Raw genomic sequence first — 27,815 nt, 5'->3', positions numbered from 1 at the left:
TACGTGAAGTCCATTCTATTTTCCTCGATCGCATTTTCCTTATTAGAGGATAATAACGACCCGGACAATGATGTTAAGAATATGAGGTTGTGTGTTTGGGGGATAAGTGTTTCAGTTCAAAAAATGTTGGAAGAAGATCAAAACATGAAAAGTGTTGTACAGCATCACGTGATTCCACTCATGCGTAAACTTAAATTAAGAATGAAAAACTTACCTGGAGTAAACGCGGAACTAAAAGTTATTAAACTGAGTGAATGTTTGTGTGATATCGGGTATTGCGAGAGGTTGGCAGATATCGACTACTTTCAAACAAATACAGAGGGGCTCAGATTGATGAATACGATCGAGAATAAACAAAAATATCAAGTTTACGGAGCTCTCTTAAACAACATTGGTTCGTGGTATAAACGCAATTCTCGATACAGCGAAGCAGTTTCTAAATACACCGAGGCAATTGAAGCTTACAAACAAGCTACTGATTGGTCAAATGATGAAATAAAACAAAGTGAAATCAAGAAAACTGAAAATAACTTGAGAAGAACCGAAGAGAAAATGCAAAAAAAGTAAAAGTTCGGCCCAAAGTAAATCGAGTAGCACAACGATTAACTTATTTCAACTATAAAGTTTGGTTAAAAATTAATGAAATATCAGCGTGGTCGTGTTTAAATAGTGACTTTTTGTCGATTATTATTTCCTAACACGTGGTTACTTCAAAATCAAAATTTTATTATAAAATTCTGTAATGTTAACTAACATTTAGTTTTATGCTGATAAAAATGTATTTTAAGATTTGTTGAAGACTTTTGTGAGCAACATTTACAAAACAAATCTTCCACCATTTTGGTTCTAAAAATAAAAAAAAGATTTTGGGTAACAACTTTAAATTATAATTAGGTAACAACTTTAAATTATAATTGGGTAACAACTTTAAATTTTAATTAGGTAACAACTTTAAATTGTAATTGGGTAACAACTTTAAATTTTAATTGGGTAACACCTTTAAATTTTAATTGGGTAACACCTTTAAATTTTAATTGGGTAACAACTTTAAATTGTAATTGGGTAACAACTTTAAATTGTAATTGGGTAACAACTTTAAATTGTAATTGGGTAACAACTTTAAATTTTAAATGGGTAACAACTTTATATTTTAATTGGGTAACAACTTTAAATTTTAATTGGGTAACAACTTTAAATTGGGTAACAACTTGAAATTGTAATTGAGTAACAACTTTAAATTGTAATTGGGTAACAACTTTAAATTGTAATTGGGTAACAACTTTAAATTTTAAATGGGTAACAACTTTATATTTTAATTGGGTAACAACTTTAAATTGTAATTGGGTAACAACTTTAAATTGTAATTGGGTAACAACTTTAAATTGTAATTGGGTAACAACTTGAAATTGTAATTGGGTAACAACTTTAAATTGTAATTGGGTAACAACTTTAAATTTTAAATGGGTAACAACTTTATATTGTAATTGGGTAACAACTTGAAATTGTAATTGGGTAATAACTTTAAATTGTAATTGGGTAACAACTTTAAATTTTAAATGGGTAACAACTTTATATTTTAATTGGGTAACAACTTTAAATTGTAATTGGGTAACAACTTTAAATTGTAATTGGGTAACAACTTTAAATTGTAATTGGGTAACAACTTTAAATTGTAATTGGGTAACAACTTGAAATTGTAATTGGGTAACAACTTTAAATTGTAATTGGGTAACAACTTGAAATTGTAATTGGGTAACAACTTTAAATTGTAATTGGGTAACAACTTTAAATTGTAATTGGGTAACAACTTTAAATTGTAATTGGGTAACAACTTTAAATTATAATTGGGTAACAACTTTAAATTATAATTGGGTAACAACTTTAAATTTTAATTGGGTAACAACTTTAAATTGGGTAACAACTTTAAATTGTAATTGGGTAACAACTTTAAATTGTAATTGGGTAACAACTTTAAATTATAATTGGGTAACAACTTTAAATTTTAATTGGGTAACAACTTTAAATTATAATTGGGTAACAACTTTAAATTTTAATTGGGTAACAACTTTAAATTGTAATTGGGTAACAACTTTAAATTGTAATTGGGTAACAACTTTAAATTGTAATTGGGTAACAACTTTAAATTGTAATTGGGTAACAACTTTAAATTTTAATTGGGTAACAACTTTAAATTTTAATTGGGTAACAACTTTAAATTGTAATTGGGTAACAACTTGAAATTGTAATTGGGTAACAACTTTAAATTGTAATTGGGTAACAACTTTAAATTTTAAATGGGTAACAACTTTATATTTTAATTGGGTAACAACTTTAAATTGTAATTGGGTAACAACTTTAAATTGTAATTGGGTAACAACTTTAAATTATAATTGGGTAACAACTTTAAATTATAATTGGGTAACAACTTTAAATTGTAATTGGGTAACAACTTTAAATTGTAATTGGGTAACAACTTTAAATTATAATTGGGTAACAACTTTAAATTGTAATTGGGTAACAACTTTAAATTGTAATTGGGTAACAACTTTAAATTGTAATTGGGTAACAACTTTAAATTGTAATTGGGTAACAACTTGAAATTGTAATTGGGTAACAACTTTAAATTGTAATTGGGTAACAACTTTAAATTGTAATTGGGTAACAACTTTAAATTGGGTAACAACTTTAAATTGGGTAACAACTTTAAATTGTAATTGGGTAACAACTTTAAATTTTAATTGGGTAACAACTTGAAATTGTAATTGGGTAACAACTTTAAATTGTAATTGGGTAACAACTTTAAATTGTAATTGGGTAACAACTTTATATTTAAATTGGGTAACAACTTTAAATTGGGTAACAACTTTATATTTTAATTGGGTAACAACTTTAAATTGTAATTAGGTAACAACTTTAAATTGTAATTGGGTAACAACTTTATATTTTAATTGGGTAACAACTTGAAATTGTAATTGGGTAACAACTTTAAATTGTAATTGGGTAACAACTTTAAATTGTAATTGGGTAACAACTTGAAATTGTAATTGGGTAACAACTTTAAATTGTAATTGGGTAACAACTTTAAATTTTAATTGGATAACAACTTTAAATTGTAATTGGGTAACAACTTTAAATTGAAATTGGGTAACAACTTTAAATTGTAATTGGGTAACAACTTTAAATTGTAATTGGGTAACAACTTTAAATTGAGTAACAACTTTAAATTGGGTAACAACTTTAAATTGTAATTGGGTAACAACTTTAAATTGTAATTGGGTAACAACTTGAAATTGTAATTGGGTAACAACTTGAAATTGTAATTGGGTAACAACTTTAAATTGTAATTGGGTAACAACTTTAAATTGTAATTGGGTAACAACTTGAAATTGTAATTGGGTAACAACTTGAAATTGTAATTGGGTAACAACTTTAAATTGTAATTGGGTAACAACTTTAAATTGAGTAACAACTTTAAATTGGGTAACAACTTTAAATTGTAATTGGGTAACAACTTGAAATTGTAATTGGGTAACAACTTGAAATTGTAATTGGGCAACAACTTGAAATTGTAATTGGGTAACAACTTGAAATTGTAATTGGGTAACAACTTTAAATTGTAATTGGGTAACAACTTTAAATTGTAATTGGGTAACAACTTTAAATTGTAATTGGGTAACAACTTGAAATTGTAATTGGGTAACAACTTTAAATTGTAATTGGGTAACAACTTTAAATTGTAATTGGGTAACAACTTTAAATTTTAATTGGGTAACAACTTTAAATTGAGTAACAACTTTAAATTTTAATTGGGTAACAACTTTAAATTGTAATTGGGTAACAACTTTAAATTGTAATTGGGTAACAACTTTAAATTGAGTAACAACTTTAAATTTTAATTGGGTAACAACTTTAAATTGTAATTGGGTAACAACTTTAAATTGAGTAACAACTTTAAATTTTAATTGGGTAACAACTTTAAATTGTAATTGGGTAACAACTTGAAATTTTAATTGGGTAACAACTTTAAATTGTAATTGGGTAACAACTTGAAATTGTAATTGGGTAACAACTTTAAATTGTAATTGGATAACAACTTTAAATTGTAATTGGGTAACAACTTTAAATTGTAATTGGGTAACAACTTTAAATTGAGTAACAACTTTAAATTTTAATTGGGTAACAACTTTAAATTTTAATTGGGTAACAACTTGAAATTTTAATTGGGTAACAACTTGAAATTTTAATTGGGTAACAACTTGAAATTGTAATTGGGTAACAACTTTAAATTATAATTGGGTAACAACTTTAAATTGTAATTGGGTAACAACTTGAAATTTTAATTGGGTAACAACTTTAAATTGTAATTGGGTAACAACTTGAAATTGTAATTGGGTAACAACTTTAAATTGGGTAACAACTTTAAATTGTAATTGGGTAACAACTTTAAATTTTAATTGGGTAACAACTTTAAATTGTAATTGGGTAACAACTTTAAATTGTAATTGGGTAACAACTTTAAATTGAGTAACAACTTTAAATTGGGTAACAACTTTAAATTGTAATTGGGTAACAACTTTAAATTGTAATTGGGTAACAACTTTAAATTGTAATTGGGTAACAACTTTAAATTGTAATTGGGTAACAACTTTAAATTGTAATTGGGTAACAACTTTAAATTGTAATTGGGTAACAACTTTAAATTGTAATTGGGTAACAACTTTAAATTGTAATAGGGTAACAACTTTAAATTGTAATTGGGTAACAACTTTAAATTGTAATTGGGTAACAACTTTAAATTGAGTAACAACTTTAAATTTTAATTGGGTAACAACTTTAAATTGTAATTGGGTAACAACTTTAAATTGAGTAACAACTTTATATTTTAATTGGGTAACAACTTTATATTTTAATTGGGTAACAACTTTAAATTGTAATTGGGTAACAACTTTAAATTGTAATTGGGTAACAACTTTAAATTGTAATTGGGTAACAACTTTAAATTTTAATTGGGTAACAACTTTAAATTGGGTAACAACTTTAATACTTACTTGCTTGCAAAATAAAATCGAACTGATCTTCTTGATTTTGAAATTATTTGAATTTTAACGAAACAAAATATTCCAAATTGGAAGCAAATAAAACAACGAAATTTCCCAAAATATTTAAAATCAAGTTCCTTCAAAATGATCTGAAATAAAGTGATATATTTTGTAAATAAGCCAAACATTTTACGTGCTTTTATTTTTTCGTTTTTCCAATGTTTAAATCTTAACCTGATGTTTTTGTAGCATTTGTGTTTATTTAATGAATAAATTGATTTTAACTGAAAAGACAACTTCTACAGTTAAAACATGACAATAGTTAATGACAACATGGTGTATTGATTACATTAGGTGTTGGGTTTGATCCCCACTGCTTTCATGCTGTGGTGCCTTCTTTTTTTTGTACATATCTTTATTCCCAATGTGGGAAGGTCAAATGCGTGACCTAAATATATACGACCTAGTTTCAAAATGACTTTAGCAGTTTGGGATATTATAGATTATAATTGCTCGATAATTAAGCTGCTGATTAAGTGCTGGCTCAGCAGGAGTTTATACCGTTTATAGCGCCTTACTCAAGGGCGCTACAGCATGAGATCAGTGGGGATTGAACCCACGACCTCCTGGTGGTGCAGCAAATGTTCTTACCACTACACTACGCTGCCTGCCCTTGAAATAGTATGAACTCCTGCTGAGCCAGCACTTAATCAGCAGCGTAATTATCGAGCAATTATCTATAATATCCCAAACTGCTAAAGTCATTTTGAGACTGGGTCACGGTAACAAATGTTACTCTAAGTCTTGAAATTACCCTTCCCACATTGAGGATAAATAAATTAAACCAACCAAGAAAACAATTAATAATTTATGTCACCTCAAACAAAGTTGAAACGTCGTCAAATTGTGAGGAAATGGAGCATTCTGATTGGTTGATTAAACAACTTTGAATGGATAGAAATTCCTCCAATGATAAATCTGAAAATATTTTAAATAATTTAAGTTTGTACAATTAATTAAATATTAATTAAAAAATAATAAAGTTCCAATCACCTTGTTTCGTTAAATCAACAAAGTTTTTTTTTAAATTGGTTTCAATATTTCCGGCGCAAAGTGAGATATTTTGTCCACTAGAGGTCTCAGCGAGGATAAAAATTTGAAAGGTGGAAATAGAGGATAAACTTATCCGTGAAACAACAAAAAATGTGCCACCCGGTGGAGCAACTGTAAAAAATAAATAAATTAAAATAAGTAGAAAAAAGACGATGGTAAAAAGTGCCATCAGACTCGGGGCTGAATTATCAAAAAAATCTCTGTTTAGAAGAATTTGGTATTTATTGGGACTGTCAAGTATAGCAGTGTGGTGAACTGGTTATGGCATTAGATTATGAGCCAAAAGGTTTCGGGTTTTATTCACCCTTAAGTCTGGCGTTTACAGATAGCTTAAACACAACAAAAAGTTTAGGGTTTGAGTCGCACCAATGCCACACCATTCGCCCTTGAGCCCGGCGTTTACAGATAGCTTAAACACAACAAAAGGTTTCGGGTTCGAGCCGCACCAATGACACAGTATTTACCCTTAAGCCCGGCGTTTACAAAAAACTTTATAACAACACACCCATTCCCAATGGAATTTTAAAACTTTTTATTATTAAATTTTTTATACTTTTAATTTTCTCGAGTTGATTTCTTTCAAAAACTGAAGAAGTTAAAGAAATTGTACACTTGGTGGTGCTAGAGAGTGGGTTCAAAATCATCGAAAAATTTCTTAAACCACTAAAAACAAAAAATAAATAAATTATTTTATGAAAACCCTTGTTTAAATATTTCACCTTTTCGAAATATTTTTGAGTTCAACTCCTACAACCCAATGATCTAACACATGATGTTGCCAAATCTTTTCTAATTTTAAATATTTTTCACTTTCGGGTTTGGCATCATTTTTAACTGGCAACCCTGAAAATAAATCGACCAAATCTGAAGGTTTCACCTAAAAAAAAAATTTTTTTTCTAATAAATATTAATATAATTTAATTAAAAAAAATTTGTTACCGGATAAAGAGTTGAGTCTTGTGATGTCATAATGTTGTTGTTTATTGTCTTCAAAGAGTTTTGCGATTTTATTAAAAGTTTTTCTTTTTCTTTAAGAATTAAACTAAAAATATAAAAAACGCTTTTTTTGTAACTAAAACATAAAAAAAAGTGTAAAAAAACACAAAATAGTTAATATTTTTGGTTTAAAAGCAACTTAAATTTTAAACTTATTTTTTAAACTAAAAATTTTATAATATATTTTTTACCTAGAATTATTGGCATCAGACTTGTGACAATTTGTGACAAATTTTAAATTCTCAGCAATTTTTTGTGTCATGACATCACATGTGCCATCCTTTTGTGGCATAAGTGTGTCATCAAATATGTCACAACTACTACTCTGTTGCACGAATATATCATCGAAGTCATCACTTCTGCTCCGTTGTTTTATTTCTAAAAAAACATATTTAAAAAAAAAAAAGAATTTTAAAATAATAAAAATTTTTTACTCAAACCTTTGTTATCGGATGGTGACAAAAGTTGTAACAGATTTGTGACACCACATATAAACAAATTCTTATCCTCAATTACAAGCAACTCTTCGGCTCCATCTAGTGTTGGGAAGTTTCCGATGGCAATACTGCTCACTCCAACCCAAGTGGCCAAAACCTCCAAAGCCAAAAAAATATTTAATTTAAATGAAAAAGATAAAAAAAAGCAAAAAAATGATTGTGAAACATTTTTAAGCGAAGCAGTTACCTTAAAAAAAACAATTAATAAAAATAAAGATTATTATTACAAAAATTAAATAAATTTATAATTTTAAAATTAAATAAAAAACTTCATTTACCTTTAGTTGATTGAAATCCACAAAACAAATTTCATTTTTCTTTTCTTCGAACAAAATAATTAAATCATTCACCAGTTTTATGACATCACAATCACTTACAGTGATGTCACAACACCTTAAAACAATCCCATCTTTAATGTGTAATAATTGACAACAGCTTGTAGTTATCAAAACCTCTAAAAAAAATAGGAATTTTTGTTAAAAAACAACTGGGATAAAGATAAAGTCAAGCGTGCATTGTTTTTTGTATCTTTATCCTCGATGTGGGAAGGTCGAATGCGTGACCTAAACATAGAGTAACATTTGTTACCACTACCCAGTCTCAAGTGGCCTTTGCCAGTTTGGGATATTATAGATTATAATTGCCCGGTAATTATGCTGCTGATTAAGTGCTGGCTTAGCAGGAGTTTGTACTGTTTATAGCGCCTTACTTAAGGGAGTAACAGTATAAGAGCAGTGGGAATCTAACCCAGAACCTTGGCACAAGAGTAGCAACCCTTAGTAAAATTCTAACAGAACTTACTTAGGTTAGCAAAACCAATTGTCAAGTAAATAACAAAAAAAATGAAGGTTATAACATTTTTAAAAAATTGTTTTAAAATTTTCACCTCGATTGTTTATTAAATAAACTGAAGTTATGATGTCACAATATTGATGAGGAATTAGACTCCATTCAGTCAGATTCACCTTCGATCCATTAAATTCAATGCTCACCCATTTGCGACCAAAACAGTGTTTCCCTGAAACTTCTGAATAAGAATTGGCATCCACTGTTGCTAAAAAACTAAAATCATTTGTGTTATTGATGCAAAAAATTTTGGAAACACTGGGAAATGAAGTCAACAATGGTTCATTGTCTTTGTAATAAACAAGTTGGGTTTTGGGATTGTTTAGTTGTTGATTTTCATTGTTGTTGATATGAATGAAACCAGGACCGTCAACGATCCAAGTATTTTGTCGATTAAATTTAAATCGATGTTGATCAACAAATACAACTTTAAGTTCAACAAAATCAACAAGTTGAATCAAGTTTATCCTCGATTCATTGCCCACCAATAACATCGGTCGACACACATGTAGGTCACAAGCTTTATCTGCTGCAATTATGTCACATTCCCCGCTCAATTCAAGATGGATTTCATTTCTAAACTGAAGTTCTTGATATTTTTTCTCGAAAATTGAAGCAAATAAAACAGTTTTTTGATTGGAAACCCTGGTTTTAAATTTAATTAAACAACCAAGATGAACGAGTGAAAACTCGACCATTTTAAAAACCTAAAAGATTTAAACAAAATAAATATTAGACGTTAAATTTTAAATAATTTTTAGATACATAAAACCTTACAATAACCACTAATATTAATTAAACAATGTCAAATAATTGTGTTATAGTAACTATGATTATGACATAAAAACACATTGTTATTAACAATGACGGCATTGTTATATGCTCATTGTTAAACAAAGCAATAATGAGAACCATTACCAACACCACAACATGGGCATATTGGCATTATTTGATAACAATGCATTGTTTATGTTTCGAAAAACGGAGTCTTGGTGGTCAAACACTGATTGACGACGGACAATAGATGATTGTTCTCCAACGCCGCAGCCACTCTCTCTTTGTCTCCTAATTGTTTGTTCACGGCCTTCTCTGATTGGTGGCTTCCTGGTGCTATGGCAACATCAACTTTGAACCTTGACGGAAGACTTCGAAGAAGTTGGACGTGGATCGCGAGTCCGATCAAAGTTGCCATGGAACAATGGGGTATTGTTGGAGTGAATAATACCTAAACAATCACGTCATCTTTATATAATGTAGCTTCATATATATGTATGTTCAATTTATAGATTTACAAATTTTAAAACTGCCGTTTATGGTGCGCGGGTAAATTATCGCAGGCAAATATAAGACTAGGGTTGTAACCACTGGCATCAATCCAGGGGGTGCAGGAGATGCATGCACCCTCATTTATAATTCTAATAAGTGCCAAATATAAGTGGCGCTGATAGAATATTTGCAAAATATTCATTTCGTCATAAAATTCACAGTTATATACGCATCTAAAAAAATTTAAGGTAATAAATGCTTAAAATGTTTCCACGTTTCTCTGTATTATTGATGCAATAAAATAAATTAAGCGTACCACGTTGTAGATTGCCTAAACTGGCATTGTAGCGAAACAAATAACGATTGTTTGGTACCTTATATTACGTAATACTTGTACTTTCGCTGGCTAAAAACTAACGAGGTTTTCAAATATTAAATTTATAACTATTTACAGTCAAGTACAACCTAATAGGAGCACTTTAAAACGCTTTTTTCAGCAAAGATTTTACTTTTTTTTGCCCCCCCCCCCTAAATTAAACTAAAATTTTTTTGGATTGACGCCCATGGTTGTAACCATATTACAACAATTTAAATGTTAGCTGTATGGGGCTATCAACCTATTGCTATAAAAACAAGAAAAATTTGCCAACATCAGGAACCAACCAAGATTTTTAAGCCGAACAATTTATATAAAAAAATATAAAAAATAAAATCATCGAACCTTGACCATGTTTTGTTGATCTATAACCTTGATGTCGTCGAGGGAAACGACCTTTAAATCCTCCAAGGTCAAAGGATGTTCCGGGTCATTGATATCTCGAATTAAATCAAATATTTCTCGCTCATCAATTGGATCGCGTTTATCCTCATTTAACTCGTCGATGTTCTTTATCCTCACTCGGGGAGTCACGCTCTGGTGAATTTGGGGGTTCATGTTTTCTTTTGTCGACAACATTTTTAAAATTCTTTTTTCTTAAAAGTTAAAATTTATTTAAAATTAAAACTAAATTAAAAAATTATTTCAGTTTACTTCAGTTTACTGCGACAAGCCACACACAAACATGAATTAACGCTACGGATGTTAATTACCACACAGGAGAACATAGGGCCACACAGGCCATACATTTACCACACAAGATATAACATAAAATGCGGAATTTGCATAGCCTGTGTTTTTGTATTAGGGCAACTGAGGGCATTTCCTAGAAGAAGTTTAGGGCTGGGTTAATAGAAAGTGTCCCATTGTCGATATTTTGTCTTTATTTAATGACAGCTAAAACACTCAACGCATCTTGTGTGGTCCTGTGTGGTAATTAGTGGGACCCTTAGTGCTATTTGCGATGTTTAAGTGGTTTTAATTTTAAGCCATCACCACAAAAACAGTTTAGCTACAAATATTATGTAGTTCACAATGGGAAATATAATGTATGTCCATTTAATCATAAGACAGGAGACACAAGTTGTAAGATTTATGTGTTTGAGCCGCACCCATGCCACATTATTCGCTTTTGAACCCAGTGTTTATGAATAGATTAAACACAAAGATAAAAACTTATCATGTTGAGGAAAAATAAAATTTTTTTTAATATCCTGGTCATAATCCTTGAATGTTGTTTGTTTATTAAAATGAAAAAAATAGTTTTGCTAACAAAACACGTTTTGCAAAATTATAAGATTTATAAACAGATGTTGTAACTAAAATGTGAAACAGCCAAGCCAAATAAATAATTTATATTACTAATTAATTAATTATAAACCAGGGATCATAATAATTATATTTTAACAAAAAGGGCAAATTTAAATAATTCAAAGTGTTCTTAAAATGTTAAATTTAAATAATATTTTTTTAAATGTTTAAATTTCTACGCAGAATATCGATTACATTTTTTTCTATTACATTTGTTGCCTAATCTTTAATCCTGAATTGGTTTTAATTACAATTCACATTGTATGAGTCCCTTGGTAATACGGGATTAAATATAGGACCGCATTTTAACGACCTTTAAAATCAATACAACTCCTTTCTTGTTACTGGGTTGTTATTAATCTTTAAAACCAAAGTTTGAGATATTCTTAGTAAAATTTGGGCGTTAACAAAAATTTGGTAAACTTACATAAACAAATGATTAGAACATATGTTACTTCTTGCTGTGTTTTATCTTACATATTCGCTTACTTCTAACCTGGTTTATTTAAAAGTTGTTAATTTACTTTGTTAAGGGGTTTAGTATTAGATCAAAATGGCACCTTTTGTAAGTTAAACTTTTCCACTTTATAAAAGGTGAAGAAATAATTCCAATTATAATGAAGTGAAAAGTAATTAACAGATTACCAGATGTTAGTTGAACTTATTTGAACTCCTGTTTAAAATATTAAACAAATTTTATGTTCTTTTAATACAGAAAAACTTTAAATATTTGAAAGAGTTTAGTAAATAAATAAAATCACAATTTTAAATTTTTATGTTAACATTTATGATTTTTATTATGTCAATATTTGCCTTTAGGGCGTTATAGATTTAACTTACTATGCTATAAACTTAATCATAATTTAAATTTAACCTTCACAGAAGTTTTTTTTCATATTTTTAACTTTATTAAAATTTCCTTAATATATATTTAGAAGATATTACAACAATATGAATTTAATGTTCTTGTGTAATTTATTTAATTTAGAAATTTTGCAACACATTTCAATTAATTACTAATTAGCACAAATTTTAATTATATCACAAACAGTAAAAGCAGGTTTTTAAGATACAGTATTTAAATAATTTGCTACAGAAACACCGCATTTGTAAAAACAATTTGCTAAACTCAAGTATTATAAATATCCATAAAATTACAACAAACTAAAATCATGTTTAAAATCAAAAAACTTGCAATATAAAGCTTGTGTAATTAATAAAAAATAAAAACCGTTTTTTCTTGTGTACTTATAAGTGACCAAATTTAAGGTAAACTTATTAAAAACTTAAAAAAATAAAATATCGTTTTAGTAAAACATCCAAATTCAAGTGAAATTTAATTTTAAACGAACAGCCGAGAACACAACCACTAGAGGGAAACAGCAGTGTTCTTTCGTCTCTTGTACCAAACTGATCCGAAGCCGCAGAAGGAGATGGAAGCCGTGATTGTGATGAAAGCGATCAAAGCTCCAAGGAGACCTCGAAGACGGATGTCTGAAAAGATTAAATTTTAACTTAGCTTATATGATGTAATCAGTGTTTATAATTTCAAATTATTAAATTATAACCAAAGAGAATTTAAAAGTTAAACTAAGCCAAAAAAGGCAAAACGAGGACAAATTATTCACCTTCACAATTGGGTGAAACTTTCGACAGACTTCCGCAATTTCCACAAAAGTTTGGGGCCAAGCAAAACTCCGCAGCACAGTTGTCACAGATCGCTTGATCACAGTTGTCCCCTGTGTACCCCCCCAAACACCCTGATGGACATCGACCCGTGAGACTGTCGCATTTCGGGGTTGTTGCTAAAAATATTCAAAATAATAAAATATTATGTGTGTATAAATTTTTAGAGCTCTATTAACGTCGTTCGCTGTGTTTATAAAATGCGGAATAGGCAAAATTTTTATAATCTCACCCTAATCTTCTTTTGTACATTTCGTCCTTTCCGCACTTATTTTAGTACTACTCGTTTAAACCGGCGAACAACGCTAATAGAGCTGTTATTTTTTATTAAATAAAAACATATTTTACCATCTTCCTTGACGTAGCACTCCCCACAAACATTCACACAATCTGGGCCCCAATAATCGTTACTGCAAGTTTCATTTGCCGCAAATGCTGAAAAGAAATAATTCATAAGTTTTAATTACCAACAATTTGATTTACCATCTGACTGACACAGACAGTCTCATAGTGTTTAAATTTATACAATCAGGCAGTCTGACAGTATAACTGCTTTTATTATAAAATTTATATTAAAGAAACAAATTAAAGTTACTTACTTGCAGTAAAACAAAAAACGAAGACGATTAAAAGTTGATTCATCGTTTTAATCAAGTTAAGATGATCAAAAAGTCTTTTAATTAATATTATACTAAATATCTGTCTTTAAAAATGTTAAAATATCAGGTTATAACTTTCTCTACAAAAACTAAAGTTAATGGAAAATTTCGCAGACTATGCTTTCCGCTTCTGTGAATCAATAATTAAAAAAGAGAAAAGCAATTCCAAAGTAGGCACTTTTATTCAGGTAGATACTTTGCAAAAGTCAAATGCAATAAGATAAATATTAATTAAAACATAAAAAAACTTTTTTATTAATATTTTTAAAATTATTCTAAAAAAGAAACGTAACTATACAAAATTATGACGTCATTTTTTGTTTGTTTACGAAATAGCTTTATCCTCAAAGCACAATGTAACATGTAGCCTGCATTTAAAAGAAAATGTTTTAATCAACATTTCAACCAAAGAAGATTAGTTTGACTAGTTTGGTATATTGCTTCCCTGCTTCTATATTGCGCTTAGGACTGAATTGTAGATCCAGATTTTAATAAACATCGAGGAATTTAATAAAAAGACAAAAAGTAATTTAAACTCGATTGACAAAAAGTTGTGAACAAAATGATGACGTAGAAATAGATGAAGTAGGACGAGTATAAAAGCTTTAGAGAAGCCTTACAACCTGAACAACTAAAATAAATTTTAAATTTGTTAGTTGAATTACAAAACTAACTTCGGGCGACATTTTAACAAAATATTTATTAAAACAATCGCGAAAACTTTAAAAACAATTTGCATTATTTTAAATCTAATTGTTTATTATATTATGACGTCATATTTGTCTTAAAAAAATAATTTGGTTTAATTTCCCGAATTATTTTTTTTGTATTTTTATTAAAATCTAGAATGTTTCGTCATCATCGGAACCAACTAATTCCAATAAATCGTCGTCATCATCGAAACTAACTGCTTCCAATAAATCGTTATAAACTGAATATTCTCGTTTATTTTCGATCGTATCCATCAATCTGAGCCCCTCTTCATATGATTGAAAGTTGTCGATATCTGCCAACATCTCGCAAAATCCGATAAAATTTAAACATTCACTCAGTTGAACAACTTTTAGTTCCGCGTTTACTCCAGGTAAGTTTTCCACTCTTGATTTAAGTTTATGCACGAGTGGAATCACGTGATGTTGTACAACACTTTTCATGTTTTGATCTTCCAACATTTCTGCAACTGAAACACTTATTCCACCAACACACGACCCCATCTTCACAACATCATTGTTTGGGTCGTTATTATTCTCGAATAAGGAAAATGCGATCGAGTTAAATAGAATGGACTTTAGGTATTTCTTCTGGGCATGAAGATCATAAGCTACAGAGTCGACTTGTGATGCAGTTAGCTGAGTTTTGTTTCGAATTAATAAAGTTATTTTGACCCGAATGCCAACCGAATCCAACACATTTGCTTTTAAAGAAAACTCGTACAAAGAAACCAAATTCGAAATACTTTGTATTTCTGGGTCGTATTCCGATTGCTTTAATGACATTTCGCGAATCTTTTTTATATTCATTGAAGCACGAGCTTTTAAATTTTTTTCTGAAATTAAAATATGAATTTTAATATTTGCAAGTGAATCAGGTGAAAACTTAACTTACCTTCGTAGTTGATGATGTCCATGAGATCATATTTGTCGGTTAGTTGATCTAAAGTTAATTAAAAATAATTAAAATTAATCTATATATACGATAAAACTTATTTTATTTAACTATGACTCCTAATACCCACTTGTTCGGGTAGTGACGTCACTATCTGTCTGTGTAGTGACGTCACGACTATTCAATGGTACTTGGAATGTTATAGTTGGAATGTCGATCGTATCAATATCGGCTTCACCTAAAGTTTCGTTTAACGTTTTTGGTGTTAACGGATTAAACGGTGAAAATAGATAATCCTGTGACGTAACAGGTTGTGGTGACGTAACAGGTTGTGTTGACGTTACAGGTTGGGGTGACGTAACAGGTTGTGGTGACGTAAATTGGTCTACCATTGACGTAACAGGTAGTGGTGACGTAACAGGTTGTGGTGACGTAACAGGTTGTGGTGACGTAGATTGGTCTACCACTGACGTAACAGGTAGTGGTGACGTAGATTGTTCTACCACTGACGTAACAGGTAGTGGTGACGTAGATTGTTCTACCATTGACGTAACAGGTTGTGGTAACGTAGATTGGTCTACCATTGACGTAACAGGCTGTGGTGACGTAGATTGGTCTACCACTGACGTAACAGGTAGTGGTGACGTAGATTGTTCTACCACTGACGTAACAGGTAGTGGTGACGTAGATTGTTCTACCATTGACGTAACAGGTTGTGGTGACGTAGATTGATCTACCACTGACGTAACAGGTTGTGATGACGTAGATTGGTCCACCATTGACGTCATCTTGATTGACTTAAGTGACGTAGTAGGTAGTGATGACGTAGGGTTATACAAGTATGACCTCATGTTTTTAGGTTTAGGTTGTGCACCTGTGAAACAAATCCCACTATAAAGTAATCTTTAAGAATAAAACTTTAAAATATTTTACCTCGGCTTTTAATTTCTTCATATTTTTCCCAATAATTTGGATCATGCACGTACGGCTTTCTATTTCGGTTTGATTTTCTTGGTGTTTTAGACATTTTGTCAACTTTGATATTTAGCCAAAATATTTACAAATAATTTAAACTAAAATCTGATTATTTTTTAAAATATTAGAGTTTGTAATTTGGTTTTAGTTTCTTAAAATTAAGTTAAAAAAACAAAAAAGTAAAAATTAGTAATTTTATTTTTAAATAAACCAGGGAAATCCCCAGGTTATAATTTGCAGTGTTTCCAAATTATCTTGTTTTTTATTAGTTTATCCTCAATAAAATAAATCACTTTCACGGTCTAAGCATAGAAATTAGGTAATATTTGTTACCCCGACCCAACTTTTGTTAAAATTAATATCGATTTAAAGTTGTTGAATTTTTTGTGAATTGTTTTCTTGTGTACTGAGTTTGAATATATTGTAAGAGTATTTTAATCGTTGTGTTGGGTTAGACAGTTGCAATTCTGGGCTAATTATCGACATTATATTTATATTAACTGACATCTGCCATCAAGTGTCGATATAAGATTGGTCACGTGGCTCTATCCCTTCAATTACTATCCTAACATTACCCAAACTAAGTTGTGAAGTTTATTAAGTGGTTTTAAATCATGATTTGTAACAATGTCAAATTATGACGTCATGTTTTTGTTTGTTTACGAAATAGCTTTATCCTCAAAGCACAATGTAACATGTAGCCTGCATTTAAAAGAAAATGTTTTTACTCAACATTTCAACCAAAGAAGATTGATTTGACTAGTTTGGTATATTGCTTCCCTGCTTCTATATTGCGCTTAGGACTGAATTGTAGATCCAGATTTTAATAAACATCGAGGAATTTAATAAAAAGACAAAAAGTAATTTAAACTCGATTGACAAAAAGTTTTGAACAAAATGATGACGTAGAAATAGATGACGTAGGACCAGTATAAAAGCTTTAGAGAAGCCTCACAACCTGAACAACTAAAACAACTTTTAAATTTGTTAGTTGAATTACAAAACTAACTTCGGGCGACATTTTAACAAAATATTTATTAAAACAATCGCGAAAACTTTAAAAACAATTTGCATCATTTTAAATCCAATTGTTTATTAAACTATGACGTCATATTAGTCTTAAAAAAGTAATTTGTTCTAATATTTTATTTATTTTTTGTAATTTTAATAAAATCTAGAACGTTTCGTCATCATCGAAACCAACTGCTTCCAATAAATCGTCATAAAATAAATATTTTCGTTTATTCTTGAACGTCCCACTAAAAATTAATACCTCTGGTAATGTTTGAGAGTTGTCGATATCTGCAAACTCCTCGCAATGCCCGATGTAATTTAAACATTCACTCAGTTGAACAACTTTGAGTTCCGCGTTCACTCCAGGTAAGTTTTCCACTCGTGATTTAAGTTCATGCATGAGTGGAATCACGTGATTCTGTACAGCGCTTTTCATGTTTTGATCTTCTTTCAACATTTCTCGAACTGAAACACTAATTCCCCAAACACACGACCTCATATTCTTAACATCATTGTCCGGGTCGTTATTATCCTCGAATAAGGAAAATGCGATCGAGGAAAATAGAATGGACTTCAGGTATTTCTTCTGGGTACGAAGATCATTAGCTACAGAATCGACTTGTGATGCAGTTAGCTGAGTTTTGTTTCGAATTAATAAAGTTATTTTGACCCGAATGCCAACCGAATCCAACACATTTGCTTTTAAAGAAAACTCGTACAAAGAAACCAAATTCGAAATATTTTGTATTTCTGGATCGTATATCGATTGCTTTAATGCTATTACCAGAATCTTTTTCATATTTATTGAAGCACGAGCTTTTAAATTTTTTTCTGAAATTAAAATATGAATTTTAATATTTGCAAGTGAATCAGGTGAAAACTTAACTTACCTTCGTAGTTGATGATGTCCATGAGATCATATTTGTCGGTTAGTTGATCTAAAGTTAATTAAAAATAATTAAAATTAATCTATATATACGATAAAACTTATTTTATTTAACTATGACTCCTAATACCCACTTGTTCGGGTAGTGACGTCACTATCTGTCTGTGTAGTGACGTCACGACTATTCAATGGTACTTGGAATGTTATAGTTGGAATGTCGATCGTATCAATATCGGCTTCACCTAAAGTTTCGTTTAACGTTTTTGGTGTAAACGGATTAAACGGTGAATATGGATAATCCTGTGACGTAACAGGTTGTGGTGACGTAACAAGTTGTGGTGACGTAAATTGATCTACCACTGACGTAACAGGTTGTGGTGACATAGATTGATCCACCATTGACATAACAGGTTGTGGTGACGTTGATTGATCCACCATTGACGTCATCTTGATTGACTTAAGTGACGTAGTAGGTAGTGATGACGTAGGGTTATACAAGTATGACCTCATGTTTTCAGGTTTAGGTTGTGCACCTGTAAAACAAATCCCACTATAAAGTAATCTTTAAGAATAAAACTTTGAAATATTTTACCTCGGCTTTTAATTTCTTCATATTTTTCCCAATAATTTGGATCCTGCATGTACGGCTTTCTATTTCGGTTTGATCTTCTTGGTGTTTTAGACATTTTGTCAACTTTGATCAAAATATTCACAAATAATTTAACTTAAAATCTGGTTATTTTTTAAAATATTAAAGTATTTGATTTGGTTTTAGTTCCGTAAAATTAAGTTGAAGAACAAAAAAAAGAAAAATCGAAAATTTATTTTTAAATAAACCAGGGGAATCCCCAGGTAATTATTGCACAGAGTTTCCAAATAATTTAATTTTATCAGTTTATCCTCGATGTAAACAAGTACTATTGATTTCAACATAAAGTAACATTTGATACTCTGAACCAGGTCTTAACTTAAATTTGATATTTCAGATTATAATTGGTTTGATGTTGATTTAGTATTCAATAAATTACTCAATGCTGTTGCTAAGTAACCTTATAGTTGATTTCATTATTTTGCGTTTCCGTTGTTTAAACTTCGGGATAAAAAGTGAATCAAACATGTCATAAATTTTCTTCCTGTTCCAACAAGTTAGTTAAAACAAAATAATGTATAAAAATGTGGCATAAGATTCGATCCTATGTAAATATAACCATGTTTTAAATGCTAACATTTCCCTTTCTCTTTAATTATGGTTTGTTGAGTTAAATGTGTCACCTTAATCTTTCTATTCCAACATTGCCCCCCCGAGTAAAGCGCTATCAACTCCTGCTGAGCCAGCACTTAATCAGCAGCTTAATTATCTTTACCAGGCAATTGTAATATCTCAAACTGCTAAAAGCAACTTGAGACTGGGTCGGAGTAACTGATGTTTTAATTCGGGCATTCGACTTTCCACAGCGAGGATAAAGATATATATAAAAAAATCAGTATTTAAAAAAACTATTTTAGTTTATAACAGGTTTTATGAAACTTTCAATAAACAACCTGACTAACTGTGACATAGTTTAAATATTATGTACAACAGGGGGTTCAAATTTTCAATTTTTATTCGCGTCCCATCAACTTTTGACGAGCCAACTTTTTCTTGGATACTTTCTTCTTCTGTTGAGGTTCTTCCCCACGGGGGACCACCTGCTCTTTTTCTGAAAGGATCATCTCGATGTGGCAGGGGGAACTCATGTAGGGATTGATTCGACCGTGAGCTCTGTGGACAAAATAAACTGTTTGTTAAAAAATTGTTCAAAAAACAAGACTTGGGTCCAAGGTTGGGTACAAAAAAGTTAAGCAGCTGGAGCACCAAAACTTAATACTAAAAAAAATATATCAAGAACTGGAACCCTAGACCCTTAGTTTAATTCCAACTATAAGTAGTTTTTAACCCAATAACAATATAAATTTAAAAAACAAGAAAATATGTTGTAGTGATTGGAGACTAGTCAACTAATAAGTAGATTAGAACTATGACACTTAACTTTAATGTTGGCCCTGACATAAACAATCATTTGAGTCTCAACAAAACGCTGAAACTCAAAAGTTGCCGAGAATTGAATCTCAGCATGTTCTGTCATGGCCAGTTTGGAGACAGAAAATAAAGTGAAATTTAATATTATCAGGCGACGAACTAGGGAAACCATTAAGCCAGGGGTTTATGTAACTTTTAGCTTAAGCGGAAAACTAATAAAAACAAAGATCGTTATACATTTGTGTTATACATTTGTATATACTTGCTAGAAATGCGAAAAATGTTAAACTTAACTCATGGCCAACGTAAAAAATTAATTTATAGTCACCCATTGCAAATTGCATTTATTAAGAAAGTTAGGGCAGGCAGGGGTTTATTAACACAGGTAATTTTTAATATAACATTGCAATTTTAAATTTGTAAATATTGGCAATTAATAAGAGTCCTGTGATTTTTAACCTGCTTTAAATCCCTTTCAAGTTTTGGACATATTACAAAGTCAGCGCCCCAAAAAAATCACTTTCTTTGACCCAATATCAACTTTTTTATCATCCTTAGCACACCAAGGATAAACAAATACCTGTATGTTCTCCTCCTCATCTTAGCTGCAGCATTGACTTGGATGTGATCAATAACCAAGGAATCGACGTCCAATCCTTTCACGTCAGCGTTGGATTCAGCGTTCTTCAACATTTGGAGCAAGAAAGTCGCGCTTTTAACCGGCCATCGTCCCTTTAATTTAAAGACATTAATTAATTAAAATAAAAACACTAGTACCAGTATTTAACTTAAGTATTTAGGTTTTTTGGATTTTAGTATGTTGTAAACTTTAATACCAATTACACAAAAAATTTAACCCACTATTTTTATATATATAACTGTTATTACACCCAACACAAAAAACATTAAAACCTAAAGTGAAAACTATTAAGGCCTCTAAAACCAAAAATATATCCTTGATATAGTACAGGTGCCATTTGTAGCGTAAAAAATGGTGTTCGTTCGCGCACAATTATTAATCTACGATAATTTATGTTTGCATGTTTACGCAAGATTTTCAGACGCCAGTCGTGCAAGCTCTAACTTTAGGCGTGCATTTATTTAAACAAATAAAAATCTTGGGTGTGCATACTGCCGTATATTACAGAGTGGATCTGTATAACTTAACTATCTGGTTTTTACTCATTTGTTAGAAGTAGGGATGGGCTGAAATCCAAATTACTCGGATTCGACGAGCCCGAGTATTTTGTCACGATACTCGGCCGAGTCCGAGTACTCGGTTATGACGTCATTTAAACGTATATAACTGTTCACGAGAATCTTTCCCGCATAATTTTAAAACTGCAAAATTTGCCAAAAAACACGTATTTATGGATTATAAAGTGTTTAACGTTGGCAAAACTACTTGGCGCTGATAGCAATATCATTTTAAGTCCAAACGAAAATGTTTAAGTCTCAAATTTATTATGCGTAAAATTTAGTAAAAAAGTGTAGTAAAAAGTGTATTAGTTGCGCAATTGTTGCTTAAATAACGTAATATAATTGAGAGTAGATTATAAATTATTAGAAAAAGGCAAACCTCGTGTTTTTTATGTTTAGTAAATCGTATACGATCTTAAATGACAAATTATTACTCGGCGTCCGAGTACTAAAAAATGCTCGACGAGCACGAGTATTAAAATATGCTTAATACTCGGGCCGAGTACTCGGACTCGGATTCGATTGGCCCATCCCTAGTTAGAAGTTTAAAAATGTCTTGAATTAACTTTAGTTGATAATAAATACCTCATCTTGACATTTTAACTTAAATAAAAATTGGATTAGACAAGAATTAGAACTACCTGCGTGGTTTTAAATTGTTTTGCTTGAGCACAACGCCCGACCCCGCCGTTGAATCGACGAAAAGGAACACAACGCTTCCTCGCAATCACATCTTTAAGATATTGGTTTGCTTTCCTGATGTGAAGACCTTTAATTGCTTGTGCCGTTTCTCGCGTATTCTTGAAATGAACACGAAGGTCAGAACCTCTTGCTTTACAAGATTTTGCCGGGTTTTCCGGGTCGAGTGAATATCGAGTCATTATCTTATTACTTTGCCTTAGTTTTGACTAAAGCAACCGCCAAATTAAAGCGATTTCAGTGGATTTTTAGGCTAATTTAGAAGACCTAAACGCTCATGACACGACAGTCATGAAAAAGAAAAATTTATCCTCGTCTTATTTTCACATCGGTTAAATATAAGGGTTGTCAATTTCTTTAAATTTGATTTTTTTTAAGAATAACAATTAGATCTGGTGTTTATATTTGATTTTGTTTAAAAAACAATTTAATATGTTTAAATAAAAAAATTACTTAAACAGCATTAATATCAAATTTTGTAAATATAAAAATTTCGTTTTGACTACTTATGTTTATTACAAGCAGTTAAATACTTCATAGTTAATCTAAGAAACCTTTACTGTTAGAATAAGACAGTAATTTATAAACTGTAAAATTATTTACAGTGAGCTATCAAAAGCTGACCACCAGGTTTGGGGTTTAAATCTCACTGTAGTCATTTCAAACAACACACCGGCAGCGTGGTGTAGTAGCCAGAACACTTGCTACACCACACATGGGGTCGTGGGTTCGATCCCCAGTGACCTTATGCTGTGGCGCCCTTGAGTAAGTCGCTATAAACAATATGAACTCCTGCTGAGCCAACAGTTTTCAGCAGCTTAATTATCGGGCAATTATAATTTATAATATCTTAAACTGCTAAAGGCAACTTGAGACTGGGTTGGGGTAACTGATGTTAAGGTTGTGAAGTCGACCCTTCCACATCAAAGATAAAAAAATATACTAAAAAGTATCTGGATTTAGTGACCATGCTATAACATACTTAAAATCTTTATGTTAACATTTATAATTATGGCAGGTTTTAAATTAATTTTGTCATTTTTTTCTATTGCGTTATTGTCATATTTATAACTATCTATTAAGCTCCATTAATGCACCAAAAGCTAATAAAAAATTTTCTCCTTCACGTTTGTTTAATTATTTATCAAATCTTGTAATATAAAAAAACATTTATTTCGTAAAAAATTCGGGTAAAAACCCGTTCCAAGATTATAAATAAACAACTTGAAAAACAAATAAAAACAACCTAACAAGGCGGCCAGAAAGTTCACGATTTAGAATTTGGACAAAACATTGACGAACAGACAATTTAGAGAAAACTTGATAAAATCACATCATTAAAATTTCTAAAATCCTGATTCAATTTTTTTTCGTGATTTTTTATCTTAAAAACTTGAATAAAAGCGCAACAAAAAGGCAGAATTCTTTTAAGTAAAATCATCGTGGCAGTGTTATCACTTAGTGGCGCTGTTCATCGCATGAAACTGAACTTTGCACACAAATCAATCACAATCCCAACTCCGCTGACAAATCGGTTAACACCCCTCCTCAGCATCCATGGATTCAAACGGCAAACTGGAGGGAGGTGACAGCTTCGCGACACAATCGAATTTTGCTTCTTTATATTTCTCGAACAAGGCTTGTTGTGCATGGGACGAGGCCCCGGTAAAAAGTTCGAGCAATCTTTTAATACAAGGGATCAAATCGTTTAAATCATATTGAAGGTAATGCTCCATTTGTTCATCCTGCAAAACACGGACAATTTTAACATTTCTGACATAATTTAAACACAAAACAACAACATTTACAATCCTGAAAGTTAAATTCTTTAAATACAAGCACAAAATGTTGTAAACTTACCCATATTTTTCCACTGACAGTGTAGCTGGCGAGGCAAACTGCTGATGCAGCAACCATGGATGGAAGGTAACCGATGCAATCAAATTCGATTAAGCTCAACTCACACAAGTACTACAACAAGAAAACTTAAGTTAATACTACATAATTATTTTAGTAAATTAGTTAAAATGTAATAACATTTGAATATTTTTGTATTACAAATCCAATATAATTTTACCTGTGCAAGGGATTCGACTTTCTTGTTGCCCCCGGCAGCAGTGACATAACGTTTGATGAATTGGTTAGAGGTTGGCACGGCAACATCAAAGTGGAGGACCTTAAGGATGAGGTGCTCCATCCGGAGGACTTGTTTTTTTGTGTAAGTGTCGTCGGTGATGTAGACAAATTCACCGACATCGGGAGGGTAAATCTCCTCAAATTTACTGAAACAAAATATTAAAATTTAAAAGAAATTACGGCAAAAATATCCGAGTTCAGTTTAATAAAAACTTTAATGCAGGTTAATTAGTACAAGAAGTAATCGGCAGCGTAGTGTAGTGGTCAGAACACTTGCTACACCACCATGAGGTCGCAGGTGTAATCCCGACTGATCTCATGCTGTAGCGCCCTTAAAGGCACTATAAACGGTATAAACTCCTGCTGAGCCAGCACTTAAGTATAATTATCGGGAAATTATAATCAATAATATCCCAAACTGCCACAGGCAACTCGAGACTGGGTCAGGGTAACTGATGTTACTTAATGTTTAAGTCGCGCATTCGACCTTACCACATCGAGGATAAAGATATATACAAAAAAAAAAGAACTTACGCAGCGAGAAACATGGCAGCAGCTCCAACAAGTTGAAGTTTTCCTCGGAACACAGCCATGTGCGACAAAAAGCGATCGATGTAGTTGACAGCAAGATGAGTCGTTTCCGAGTGGAGTTTGTATTCATCCGCCACTTCCACTAACCAATCAACGAGGATTGATCTCATCCCAACTGTGATGTCTTGTTGTTTGCGCATGTATTTTGGGTTGCAGCGATGAAGTTGCTTGGAAAATAAAAACAAAATTAAAATCATTTTCTAATTTGGATTCATTTTCTGATTGACCTATTTAAATTTTTGTTTTAAAAAAGCTGATTATGACATCACAAATACCTCTGCTTCTCTAAGATGTTGAAATATCTCGGTAGCATACTCTGAAAGTCCGAAGATCCCGGTATTTTCATCGATGTTGAAGATATTCAATCTTTCATCTTCGGACACATCGAGGACCATTGGAGAATCTAAAGACAAATTTGTTTTAAAATAAAATGACGAATATTTTAATCAATTTTATTTCAAAAAAAGGCAAAACTCTTAAAAACAGAAAATATAAATAAGTTAAGTGGTAATCTTACCATGAAGTCTCGATGATTCTTGCAAGCTCGCTAATGGGGGTCTCGTGGTGGGTAAAGCTGTCAGAGCTGGGTGTAATTGAGTCGAAGCTATTCTAGAGGTCGGGTCCTGGGGTTGGCTGGATGCTGGGTCTTGGAATATCTAAAAAGTGGGTGAGGGGGGATTTAGTAAAGAGTGGTACAAGTGATGTAAAATAAAACTTCAATGTTTGATATTTTTATTTTATAAATCCTACTTTAAAAGTTTGTGCAGCGATGTTTTGGGTATTTGTTGCTTTGCTAAAAAAACCCTCGGTTGTCGTTTTCTAAAAATAATATTTATTTAAATATTAAATAAGTACAACTTTTAAAAATCTGTTTTATGATATCTAAACACATCTGACATAAGATTATTTTTACCACAAAAATGATAAATTTTTACCTGTTTGGCAGCTCTAAAAGGTTGCACTCTGTTGTTGGAAACATTTTGGTTGATGGCTCCGAGGACACATCGAGGTTTTTGTTCGGTTTCATCGAATTGTTTCGCTCGAATTTCATTTGGTTGACTTTGTCGACTTGACAAAGCGTTTGAAGACATTTTGTTTTCTAAAACATTTAAGTAAAAAAAAATTTATTTAAACAAAATATGTTAAGTTAAAGATAAAATATTCGGAAAGAAAAACTTTTGTTACATTCTGACATTCAGAATCGAGCTAAGAAAACTGACAATGAACATAAATTCACCTTTTAAATAAATTTTCTTCCAAATTGATGAAGGTCCACTACTGACTGCTCGATGCGGAAAGTGATTTCAAAAAATATGGCAGCTTCTTTCTAGCTTTCTGCGACGTGGAGAAAAAAATTACTAATTGCACATTCCACAACTTGAGCGCCAATAGTTAAACGTTGATTACAAAACTATCTGACTCGAGGAATAGAAACGTCTACCTTATAGTTGAACTAAATAGTAAACTCGCCTGTGTTACCGTGGGCGACGCTTCATGTAATGATTGTTTTAATGGCTACACAAGCTTGGATACGCAACCGCTAATGTCCGAAAGCGCAAATTTGTGAAAGAGACGAAAAAACGAAGACTGTGAAACATTTTGAATGAAGCTTTTAAATCCCCCGCGATGAGCCCGACCAATTAGAACTTGCTATTACGGTCACGTGGTATGCGAGACGCAAACATAAATGCGCGCTGAGCGTTTTTCTCTTTCGTGACCGCGCGTTTGCTGTTAAGATAATAAAGAAACAAGAACTATTTTCTCTTTATCGTGCGTGCTACAAAATGCCCTGAGCGGGAGATTAGAATCCATAGAAACGCCAAAGATTACCAGAATTTCGTTGATTAAAAATTTTAAGCCAGCTGACAAGAATTAACAAAAATGGCCGATTTACAAATAAAAATCTTATAAAAAAATAAATTCAATATTTCGAATTTAAAAGATCCCTTTTTAACCTTATTTTTCATGTTGTAGTAAATTTTTTTACGAAAAAAATTAACGTAATTACATAGGACACATTATATGAGTAAAAACTTACTAAAATTAAGTCCATTTTAAACGTTTTTAAAGACTAGTCCAAATTTATTCAGTAATGGTCGTGCTAATAAGCATCTGCATAATGGCCGTGAATTTTAAAGGTCCACCAGTCGATAATTACACGAAAAAACATGTGCATTACCCTTAATGGGTTTATATATCCTATTTTAAGTATAAATTATTGAACCATTTGTGTTTGGAACCTAAAAGTAGCACAAAATAAGGAAAAAAGTGACTTCCGTTAGTTTAAACATCCTTCAACTAACCTACTGACTCAGGAAATTGTGTCGCCCAGCATGCGATTATGACATCACAAGTTTAAAACAATCCTTAATTGTTGGTCATCAAAGGTGTTTAATTATGTGGGAATAGTGCGAATTATTAGCACGTTAAATGTAGGTTCTGTTTGCGTTGGAACGCTTCAACATTTAAATCCCAGTTGAGACAATTAATTCAAGCCCGATCTTGCCTTTTACTCGCTCGTTCTAGAACAACAAAAACTTTTGGATCCAATTTCAATATTTCGGTTTAAATCGCCGCGATTTCCTATTCTTATCTATTGTGACGTAACCTGGGATTGTTACGTCACAATTATGTATTTGTTTGGGAATGCTTTTCGGTTGTGTGACGTAGCAGGGCGGCAAATTTGATTTGTAAAACAGCTGATTGTGACGTCACTATTCAAACAGCTTGTAACGCGGCGTCCCTGGAACGAAGCGACGCGAAAATAAATTTGTTTTTATCCGAGATTTTGAAAACAAATTCAAGCTGAGCACACTGGTCACGTGATTGTTTAAACAAGAAATATGATTGTGATGTCACAAACAATAAACAAATAACTTTATAATATCAACAATCACAAT

At 31.3% G+C, this 27,815-nt stretch overlaps 8 protein-coding genes across 8 annotated transcripts; 1 reads left to right on the top strand and 7 right to left on the bottom strand.

Annotated features, from left to right (window-relative positions):
* Positions 1–81: 81 nt before the first annotated feature.
* Positions 82–583, top strand: LOC145746512 (uncharacterized). The gene has a single exon (XM_082564811.1). It carries the CDS (start codon positions 82–84, stop codon positions 565–567), a length of 486 nt encoding a protein of 161 aa, XP_082420937.1. The 3' UTR covers positions 568–583.
* Positions 418–9,250, bottom strand: LOC145746492 (uncharacterized). Its single transcript, XM_082564789.1, has 11 exons — positions 8,532–9,250; positions 7,924–8,099; positions 7,589–7,742; positions 7,340–7,526; positions 7,092–7,194; positions 6,872–7,029; positions 6,706–6,815; positions 6,093–6,263; positions 5,917–6,017; positions 5,049–5,188; positions 418–846 (listed from the first exon to the last, which is right to left on the bottom strand). Exons 1-11 carry the CDS (start codon positions 9,187–9,189, stop codon positions 750–752), a joined length of 2,055 nt encoding a protein of 684 aa, XP_082420915.1. The 5' UTR covers positions 9,190–9,250; the 3' UTR covers positions 418–749.
* Positions 9,251–9,308: 58 nt separating this feature from the next.
* On the bottom strand, positions 9,309–10,753 carry LOC145746501 (MIP18 family protein galla-2-like). Its single transcript, XM_082564800.1, has 2 exons — positions 10,479–10,753; positions 9,309–9,716 (listed from the first exon to the last, which is right to left on the bottom strand). The coding sequence occupies exons 1-2, from the start codon at positions 10,710–10,712 to the stop codon at positions 9,459–9,461; spliced, it is 492 nt and encodes a 163-aa protein (XP_082420926.1). The 5' UTR covers positions 10,713–10,753; the 3' UTR covers positions 9,309–9,458.
* Positions 10,754–12,400: 1,647 nt separating this feature from the next.
* On the bottom strand, positions 12,401–13,893 carry LOC145760484 (uncharacterized). The gene is made up of 4 exons (XM_082574389.1): positions 13,730–13,893; positions 13,479–13,565; positions 13,073–13,249; positions 12,401–12,938 (listed from the first exon to the last, which is right to left on the bottom strand). The coding sequence occupies exons 1-4, from the start codon at positions 13,770–13,772 to the stop codon at positions 12,814–12,816; spliced, it is 432 nt and encodes a 143-aa protein (XP_082430515.1). The 5' UTR covers positions 13,773–13,893; the 3' UTR covers positions 12,401–12,813.
* Positions 13,894–14,162: 269 nt separating this feature from the next.
* On the bottom strand, positions 14,163–16,499 carry LOC145761389 (uncharacterized). Its single transcript, XM_082574579.1, has 4 exons — positions 16,328–16,499; positions 15,525–16,268; positions 15,395–15,442; positions 14,163–15,335 (listed from the first exon to the last, which is right to left on the bottom strand). Exons 1-4 carry the CDS (start codon positions 16,419–16,421, stop codon positions 14,632–14,634), a joined length of 1,590 nt encoding a protein of 529 aa, XP_082430705.1. The 5' UTR covers positions 16,422–16,499; the 3' UTR covers positions 14,163–14,631.
* An 886-nt stretch (positions 16,500–17,385) lies between these two features.
* On the bottom strand, positions 17,386–19,126 carry LOC145761511 (uncharacterized). The gene is made up of 4 exons (XM_082574587.1): positions 18,862–19,126; positions 18,404–18,802; positions 18,274–18,321; positions 17,386–18,214 (listed from the first exon to the last, which is right to left on the bottom strand). The coding sequence occupies exons 1-4, from the start codon at positions 18,953–18,955 to the stop codon at positions 17,544–17,546; spliced, it is 1,212 nt and encodes a 403-aa protein (XP_082430713.1). The 5' UTR covers positions 18,956–19,126; the 3' UTR covers positions 17,386–17,543.
* A 729-nt stretch (positions 19,127–19,855) lies between these two features.
* Positions 19,856–22,497, bottom strand: LOC145746812 (large ribosomal subunit protein uL22-like). The gene is made up of 3 exons (XM_082564836.1): positions 22,131–22,497; positions 20,870–21,021; positions 19,856–20,031 (listed from the first exon to the last, which is right to left on the bottom strand). The coding sequence occupies exons 1-3, from the start codon at positions 22,368–22,370 to the stop codon at positions 19,872–19,874; spliced, it is 552 nt and encodes a 183-aa protein (XP_082420962.1). The 5' UTR covers positions 22,371–22,497; the 3' UTR covers positions 19,856–19,871.
* Positions 22,498–23,708: 1,211 nt separating this feature from the next.
* LOC145745534 (G2/mitotic-specific cyclin-A-like) lies at positions 23,709–26,014 on the bottom strand. The gene is made up of 8 exons (XM_082563640.1): positions 25,851–26,014; positions 25,666–25,734; positions 25,433–25,571; positions 25,191–25,318; positions 24,859–25,082; positions 24,266–24,470; positions 24,049–24,159; positions 23,709–23,933 (listed from the first exon to the last, which is right to left on the bottom strand). Exons 1-8 carry the CDS (start codon positions 26,004–26,006, stop codon positions 23,724–23,726), a joined length of 1,242 nt encoding a protein of 413 aa, XP_082419766.1. The 5' UTR covers positions 26,007–26,014; the 3' UTR covers positions 23,709–23,723.
* Between the last annotated feature and the right edge of the window lie 1,801 nt (positions 26,015–27,815).

The sequence above is a fragment of the Corella eumyota genome, chromosome 1 (genome assembly GCF_963082875.1).
Source record: "Corella eumyota chromosome 1, kaCorEumy4.1, whole genome shotgun sequence".
In the NCBI taxonomy this organism is placed as follows: Eukaryota; Metazoa; Chordata; class Ascidiacea; order Phlebobranchia; family Corellidae; genus Corella; species Corella eumyota.
The sequence above is the reverse complement of the archived record's forward strand: the minus strand, read 5'-3'. Positions and strand labels throughout refer to the sequence as shown.

Excerpts from the sequence above, each read along its gene's own strand:
- LOC145746512 (XM_082564811.1), top strand. The coding sequence starts at position 82 with ATGAGGTTGTGTGTTTGGGGGATAAGTGTTTCAGTTCAAAAAATGTTG.
- LOC145746492 (XM_082564789.1), bottom strand. The coding sequence starts at position 9,189 with ATGGTCGAGTTTTCACTCGTTCATCTTGGTTGTTTAATTAAATTTAAA. Across the intron at positions 7,743-7,923 it reads TGGATTTCAATCAACTAAAG|GTTTTGGCCACTTGGGTTGG; the intron begins GTAAATGAAGTT and ends TTGGCTTTGGAG. Across the intron at positions 6,264-6,705 it reads TCAACTCGAGAAAATTAAAA|TTGCTCCACCGGGTGGCACA; the intron begins GTATAAAAAATT and ends TATTTTTTACAG.
- LOC145746501 (XM_082564800.1), bottom strand. The coding sequence starts at position 10,712 with ATGTTGTCGACAAAAGAAAACATGAACCCCCAAATTCACCAGAGCGTG. Across the intron at positions 9,717-10,478 it reads ATCAACAAAACATGGTCAAG|GTATTATTCACTCCAACAAT; the intron begins GTTCGATGATTT and ends GTGATTGTTTAG.
- LOC145760484 (XM_082574389.1), bottom strand. The coding sequence starts at position 13,772 with ATGAATCAACTTTTAATCGTCTTCGTTTTTTGTTTTACTGCAA. Across the intron at positions 13,250-13,478 it reads GTGCTACGTCAAGGAAGATG|CAACAACCCCGAAATGCGAC; the intron begins GTAAAATATGTT and ends GAATATTTTTAG. Across the intron at positions 12,939-13,072 it reads AGTTTCACCCAATTGTGAAG|ACATCCGTCTTCGAGGTCTC; the intron begins GTGAATAATTTG and ends TAATCTTTTCAG.
- LOC145761389 (XM_082574579.1), bottom strand. The coding sequence starts at position 16,421 with ATGTCTAAAACACCAAGAAAATCAAACCGAAATAGAAAGCCGTACGTG. Across the intron at positions 16,269-16,327 it reads TGAAGAAATTAAAAGCCGAG|GTGCACAACCTAAACCTAAA; the intron begins GTAAAATATTTT and ends TTTGTTTCACAG. Across the intron at positions 15,336-15,394 it reads GGACATCATCAACTACGAAG|AAAAAAATTTAAAAGCTCGT; the intron begins GTAAGTTAAGTT and ends TTTTAATTTCAG.
- LOC145761511 (XM_082574587.1), bottom strand. The coding sequence starts at position 18,955 with ATGTCTAAAACACCAAGAAGATCAAACCGAAATAGAAAGCCGTACATG. Across the intron at positions 18,803-18,861 it reads TGAAGAAATTAAAAGCCGAG|GTGCACAACCTAAACCTGAA; the intron begins GTAAAATATTTC and ends TTTGTTTTACAG. Across the intron at positions 18,215-18,273 it reads GGACATCATCAACTACGAAG|AAAAAAATTTAAAAGCTCGT; the intron begins GTAAGTTAAGTT and ends TTTTAATTTCAG.
- LOC145746812 (XM_082564836.1), bottom strand. The coding sequence starts at position 22,370 with ATGACTCGATATTCACTCGACCCGGAAAACCCGGCAAAATCTTGTAAA. Across the intron at positions 21,022-22,130 it reads AACAATTTAAAACCACGCAG|GGACGATGGCCGGTTAAAAG; the intron begins GTAGTTCTAATT and ends TTTAAATTAAAG. Across the intron at positions 20,032-20,869 it reads ATGAGGAGGAGAACATACAG|AGCTCACGGTCGAATCAATC; the intron begins GTATTTGTTTAT and ends TTTTGTCCACAG.
- LOC145745534 (XM_082563640.1), bottom strand. The coding sequence starts at position 26,006 with ATGTCTTCAAACGCTTTGTCAAGTCGACAAAGTCAACCAAATGAAATT. Across the intron at positions 25,319-25,432 it reads AGAATCATCGAGACTTCATG|ATTCTCCAATGGTCCTCGAT; the intron begins GTAAGATTACCA and ends ATTTGTCTTTAG. Across the intron at positions 25,083-25,190 it reads AACATCTTAGAGAAGCAGAG|CAACTTCATCGCTGCAACCC; the intron begins GTATTTGTGATG and ends TTATTTTCCAAG.